This window comes from Centruroides sculpturatus, unplaced genomic scaffold (assembly GCF_000671375.1).
Source record: "Centruroides sculpturatus isolate CEXI.00-Female unplaced genomic scaffold, Cexi_2.0 scaffold116, whole genome shotgun sequence".
Taxonomy (NCBI): domain Eukaryota; kingdom Metazoa; phylum Arthropoda; class Arachnida; order Scorpiones; family Buthidae; genus Centruroides; species Centruroides sculpturatus.
The window spans coordinates 751,645-758,807 of record NW_019384401.1 but is presented as its reverse complement, the minus strand read 5'-3'; the positions used below and the strand labels follow the sequence as shown (position 1 = coordinate 758,807).

Here is a 7,163-nt window from a genome sequence, read left to right as displayed (position 1 = left end):
TTTTTGCAGTTTTATAGGAATCGTAATTATAGGAACCCGTTTTATAGGGGTCTACTGTACTGAATTCTTGGAGAAGATAAAACTAAAAGAATCACTTTATATATACTAAATATATAGTATTTAGTATATATATAAATATATTGTAGACTTCCAGTTAACTCTCTCTGTGGGATTAGACCTCAGAGTGGATGAATCTGAAAACATGTGCAAAATTCCATTTATAGGATATAAATTAAAACATAAACCTACATACAATATTTGGACCTGTATTGCAGATATCTTTGGTTTATGTTGGTGGCAACAATAGACTAGCAGATAGTGTGACTGGTTTTTCAAAACTGTCAGTGGATCATTCAATTGTTATCAAGCATTAATTACTCTTTGGAGTTTATAGAATTGTGTTATTTGTGCGATATGTTAGACTATTCAAAGAGGGGATTTATCTAGCTGGTGTCTCTGTAACCAGAACTGTCCATTAATTAGGAATATTTAGAGATACAGTATCAAAAGCTATGACAGTGTACCTGCTTCAAGGTAAAACATTTTCAGTTAAGAAAAATGGCAGTTGAAAGTGAAAGTTTAATGACAAGATGTTAAAAAAGATTATAATAAAAAATCATAAGACTATTGCTTCTATAGTAACTGCAGAACTTGATCTACATCTTCAGGACTGAGTCTTTACCAAAATTACAAGGAGGTAACTTCATAAACTGAATATTTGTGGCAGGATAGTGATTCACAAACCACTCATAACAGAAATAATGCTGTAGAGTGAAAAACAATAGCTTAGTGAGAACAAGTCCTGGACTGTCAATGACTTGCAAACTGTTATTTGGTCTGATGAATCAACTTTTACACTTTCTCACTACAAAGTGGGTATGTTTAGAGGAGTCCTAAAGAAGCTTAGGAGGTTATGTCTAATTCCAACAGTCAAACATGATGGACGACAAATTGAATTTTCACGTATTGCTAAAAAAAAGTATTAATTTTTAGTTTGGAATAAGAAGTGATGTTAACATTCCTTTAAAATTTAAGTGTTGTCAAAAATAGGCAGTAAACAGAAAAATCTTTCAGGCAAAAGTTTTGTTATTTTGCATAGATTCAGCTGTTGCTACAAAAATATGGGTTTTCATTGAAAATGAAAATTTTATCTTGATATGACTTTGTAAACATGCTCAAAATTAAAAAAAAATGTTACCCTTTTACATTCAAAACAAACACATTTTATTTCAAACATTTTTCTCTGCAATGCTTTCTTTTGGATATATTTCATTTTTTCAGGTTAAATGCCTCACCTTGTATATAAAATGTTTATTAAACATTTACTTAGATCAGTATTTTTCAACCTTTTTTTAATAGTGGCCTCATCCTGGTAATTTTTTTCTTGTGGAATCCCTACTTCTTTATCAATGTAGATACTGTATTACTTTCCTAGCTGTTATGTATACAGTAATACCTCGACTTACTCTACCCCAACTTACGCGATTTTCAAATCTCATCAATTCCTCTTCTGTTTGAGTGCATGCAACTCTTGATTACTCACTCCACCAACACTATTGTTCAGCTTACATGTTCGGATGTGTCGCGCGGAATCGATGCATAGCTACAATTTATTTTGTGTTATTTATTTCTGTATTTGTTATATCTACGGAAACTTGAGAGACTTTATTATGTCATCCAAATGAAGTAGAACTGATTCTTCTGCATCAAACAAGAAAATAAACTTTATCTTTGGAATGTAAAGTTAACATTACTAAAGACCGATACAAAAATGAAAATTTGTGAATTGGCAAAGAAGTTTGATCTACTGGAATCGATGGTTATAACAATTATAAAAGGTAAAGAAAAAATTCTTGAAGCTGTGAAAAATTCTCGAAGCTATGAAGCTTTAAATTCAAGCATCATTCATAAACGGTATTATCGCTGAGATGGAAACAATGTTAAAATTATGGTGTGATAATCAAGTAAATGTGAAAAATTGTCCTGTTGATCAGAACACAATGTGCTCTCAAGCTAAGCTGGTTTTTGAGAGATTGAAAGAGGATGCTGGAAAGAGGTGGCTAAAGATGAAGAGTTTAAAGCTAGTAACAGTTGATTCAGCCAATTCAAAAGTCGCTGTAATAAGTATAGCATTGCAGAAAGTGGAGAGGCGGCAAGTGCTGATAAAGAGGTTGCGTCTTACTATCCAGAGAAATTCAAAGCTATGATAGATGAAGGTGGCTATACCAGCCAAACCATATTCAACGTAGATGAGACTGGCCTGTTCTGGAAGAAGATGCCTAAAAGAACATTTATAACGCATGAAGAGAAAACCTTTCCAGGTTTTAAGGCTGCCAAAGATTGATTGACAGTGATGGTTGGCGCGAATGCAGCTGCTGATTGTAAGTTAAAACTTCTCTTAGTTTATCGCTCAGAAAATCCAAGAGCATTGAAAAAAAAATCTAAAGCTGGCTTGCCTGTGATTTGGAAGTCAAATCATAAAGCTTGGGTTGCAGCTTCCCTTTTTGAGGTCATCACTTCATACCTGGTTTGGTCATCACTTCATACCTGAAGTCGAATGTTATGGCCAATCTAAACAAGTTCCATTTAAAGTGATGCTCATAATCGACAACGCACCAGGTCATCCCCCTGCAACTTTAACTAATTTTGACCCACGTGTGAAACTTGTATTTTTGCCACCAAATACAACCAGCTTGTTTCAATCGATGGATCAGGGAGTCGTAAAAACATTCAAAGCTCATTACACAAGACGATCGTTTGCACATCTGCATGAAGCTATGAGACAAAACAACGAGCTCTCTGTTAAAGACTTTTGGAAACATTTTTTCTAAATTATTGTGTTTTTTAGTCTCCAGCCCCAAATAAAAATAATTTGTATGTATTTGTATGCGAAATTATACCCGACTTATGCTAATTCAACTTGCGTGGTTATTGCTCAGTCCCACCTATTGCGTAAGTTTGGGGTATTACTGTACATAACAAGTGAAAGTATTGGAATCATGTCATATTTCACCATCTGACTTTTTTGCAAATCCTCATGTTTTCAGACCTGAATTCAAAAAAAGTAATAATAAAAAATAAAAAAATGGAAAAAATTATTTAGTGCATGTGTGTGTGCATGTTGGCATCTATTTTGCTTAATAGCTCAAGATGGGATAAAGATCAAGAAACAAAATTTGGCATGGTGGCTTGTATGTGAGGGGCATTGATGCTATTAATTTTGGTGTTAAAGGTCAAGAAGGTGAGGATATAAAGGAGGTCATGTGTCATATCTCAAGGGATAGGACTTAATGAAAGTTTTATTTATTTTTAACATTTTATTTTTATAAAATCATCCCTACTCTCAAAATTAAGCATTTTGCCATTTTATAGTAATTAAAAATATAAAAAATTTTTTATAACAAAATATTATAACAGATGGAACCATACACAATTTCATTTATTTTGCTTAATAATATAAAAGTTATTTTTTTAATAAACTCATAACAGTTGGGAAATTATGTTGACTCCATTACTGGAATTTTTTTGTACTTTTAGTAATATATGTAAGAAATGTTATGATGCTGTTCAGAATTATATATGTTTCATGACTATAATTTAATTTTTCTAAATTTAATGTTTTAAACACACAGATTTGTACAGACATAAAAGAAATTATATTAACAACAATTATTAAAATTAATCAAGTTGTATTGTGTTATTAAAATTAATTTATTTAAATGAGTCTAGTAAAAAAATATATATATATAAATGTTCTAATTTATTTTGTATTATCTCTCTCTCTTTTTTTTTTTTAATAGGAATATATCCAAGAATGATGTAGTAATTTTGGATGCTTCTAACTATATAAAAGGTAAATATTTTGAAATTTTAATAATTGCTTTATTTAGATCAAATTTGAATCTTATGATAATTCTTAATATTTATTACAAATTAAAGATTCATGTTTTTCCTATATACAGGATGTTTCACAGCCTCTCCACAAAGTTTTTTTTGAATAACATTTTTGAAAATTCAAATTTTTTAATGAAATTTTCAGCAAAGATAGAAGGTGAAAATGGAAATTAATGCAAGATATTTTCAAAATATCTGCCCTCTGTCGATGCAGTAGTGCAGTCTCTCTTGGAAATTAGCAATCACATTACTACAGGTCTGATCTGAGAAATCACATTACTACAGGTCTGATCTGAGATGCCCTTCATGATGCTCTCGATGCTTTCTGTCATCTGACTGAGGGTGGTAGGGTTATTCTTAAACACCTGATCCTTTGTGTATCCCCAAAGAAAGAAGTCTAGTGGACTTAAATTAGGGCTGTAAGGTGGCCAGGCGAGGCCACTTATGGAAAAACTCATAACAGTTTTGAAGTAATGTGCTTTTCTGATAGAAGCAATTCCTTTTTGCTCAAAGCACCACTTATAAAAAATTGAGGCTGAAACCATGCAGTTCAAAAGTTATTCAAAAAAACTTTGTGGAGAGGCTGTGAAACACCCTGTATATTGCATTCATAATTTAGCAAAAATTGTATAGGAAAAAATAAGATATTTTAGGAGCTGAGAGATGAAGTTCTAGATTTCACTCAAAAGCNTGAGGCTGAAACCATGCAGTTCAAAAGTTATTCAAAAAAACTTTGTGGAGAGGCTGTGAAACACCCTGTATATTGCATTCATAATTTAGCAAAAATTGTATAGGAAAAAATAAGATATTTTAGGAGCTGAGAGATGAAGTTCTAGATTTCACTCAAAAGCATCTTAATTACTTAAAGTTAGACTTGTACTGTTTTGAATGCTGAAAGTCTCAATGAGTGTATAACAGATTTGTTATTGTGTGCAGTGAGAGAACAAGACTGGTTCATATTCAGGAATTTCTATTTGTTAAACAAATGAATACATAAACTGATTTAGAGAAATTAATAAAATAGGTTAAGCATAAATATAATAAAAAATTATTATTAATAAATTATATCTTGGATAATCAAGTAATTTTATTATGCTAATAACTTTCTATACTAACTTATGTTATACGTTAAAATGAACTCAAAATGCTTTAATTATCTGAATAATATCAATTTTACTCTAATCATTTTTAAGGCATGTTTGGTTGGAATTATTAATTATAAGTTTAGTTATAATGACAAATAGAAAAACAAATGATGTAAATAGTAAGATTTATAATTTAATATAAGGAAATTAATGAGACAATTAGCATTGAATGTTTGTTTTAGGTTGATAGTCATTGGCTTTAAATATAAGCGTTATTTTCTTTACATAATAATTTTATGATAATTTGTGTTTCATTGCTTAGNTGACTAATTTTACATGGAATTTTAAATTTTATTATATATTAATTATTATTGAAAATAAATGTTTTACAGTTTTGATGCACTCATTCAAAGATTTGAATGTCCAGATTCTAGAAATAGATGGGATTCTTCACTTTTTACAGTTCATTCAGATGAAACTCTTCCCTTTACGGATATACATAAAGTACTTTTTATGAAGAAACCACCACCGCCAAATCAATCAACTCAGTCGGTAAACAATTATTTGATGATAATTAAATTTAAAATTTTTAAAAGACTGAACAAGAATTGAAAATCATTCTCAAGTTTAAAATATAAAAAAATATAAAATACATTCATACTTTTTTAAAATTCTGTAAATACAGTTAAGAAAACTTAAAATTGAATTATATATGTTGACATTGAAAAAGATCTAAGTTGTTTAAAATCAACAATTATCTTCCCACTTTTATATATAATATTATATGGAACTAATAATTACACAAAGAATTAAATATGTCAGTATACCTATGTTGGAAATATATAGATACTGTATTTAATGTGAAAAAATGACTTGAAATAATAATAAATTTGGGAGGAAAACTTATTTTCTTATATTTATATTTTGATAAAATATGGTTAAGTATGGAAATTTTGCAGTGCAAAGATAGTAATGTGCTACATATTTCTACTTTGATTTTATCTTTCATACAAGTATAATGAAAAATATATATTTATAATTGCAAATTAAAATAATCATATTAAGTTAGTTTTGTTTATTTTTAAAGCTTTCTTGATAATTTGGCACCATAATGATTAAATGAAATGTTTAATAAAATAAATAATAAAAATAAATAAAATAAATGCTTTAGTTTGTTGGTTTATTTTAATTGTTACTATTGTTTTTGTCTTTTATTTACATTTAAATTTATCACTTAAGTTTTATTTGATACTAGCTGAGATACTTGGCTTTGCTTGGAAAAATGATATATTAAATAAAGTTAATGTGCACTCAAAATCACAGTATGAACTGGTTTGGTTCATTTGAACAAAGTTGCGACATATCAGCAACCTTCATTTGACATATGCTACTGTGAAGCAGAAAAATGAGGGAATTCAATCTGTTGTATTTGCATCATTCAGATTGTTGACTTGCAATATCAAACCAATTCAATTTTATCAATCAAAGTCACATATTTAGTGTTTGAAAAATAATGGCTCTAATAGTTGTTAGAATGGAGTTGTGGCTAATAGATTTTCTTAATAGTTTTAAATCAAATTTCCTGGATTAACAAAATTTGCAATATTTTGAAAATTGTACTTTCTTTTCTAACATTAGTATGTGTTGAAATTCTTAAATGAAATTTGACAGTGAATTCATAAATTTATTATTCTCTCCTAGAAATTTGGATGACTTTTTTCAAGACAAAATTGATCATTCTAAATTTTCTTGCTCCATCCACTCTGATCATTCTAAATTTTCTTGCTCCATCCACTCTGATTTTTCCAAACAATATAATTATAGAGATTACATAGATTACATACTTGTAAAATTAATTCAAAATTAGTTTTATATACAGTAGAGTGTCGATTTTCCGAATCAATTGGGGACTGGGGTTGTCTGGATAACTGATATTTCGGATAACTGATTTACGTACGAAAAAATGGTTTAATGTATCCGATGTCGAAATTTTTATTCGTTGCGTGTCGCTTTGCGTTGAATTTTCGTCAATGTTAAGCCTAACAAAGACTATTGTATCGTTAAAAATTATTTTTTTATTTTGTACAAACAAAATAAATATATTGAAAAATATAAAAATAATAAAAAATTATACTTCAGATGTTAATTTAGTATCAAAAACATAAAATATTTGAGTAGCCCAAG

General features: G+C 29.2%; 1 protein-coding gene across 1 annotated transcript in view; it reads left to right on the top strand.

Moving 5' to 3' along the window:
* LOC111618669 (protein KTI12 homolog) overlaps positions 1–7,163 on the top strand; it is a 42,540-nt gene that overhangs the window by 16,736 nt on the left and 18,641 nt on the right. Inside the window, exon 3 of the mRNA XM_023360227.1 lies at positions 3,801–3,853. Within this exon, the coding sequence (XP_023215995.1) occupies positions 3,801–3,853 (53 nt within the window). The remainder of the gene's footprint in view (positions 1–3,800; positions 3,854–7,163) is intronic.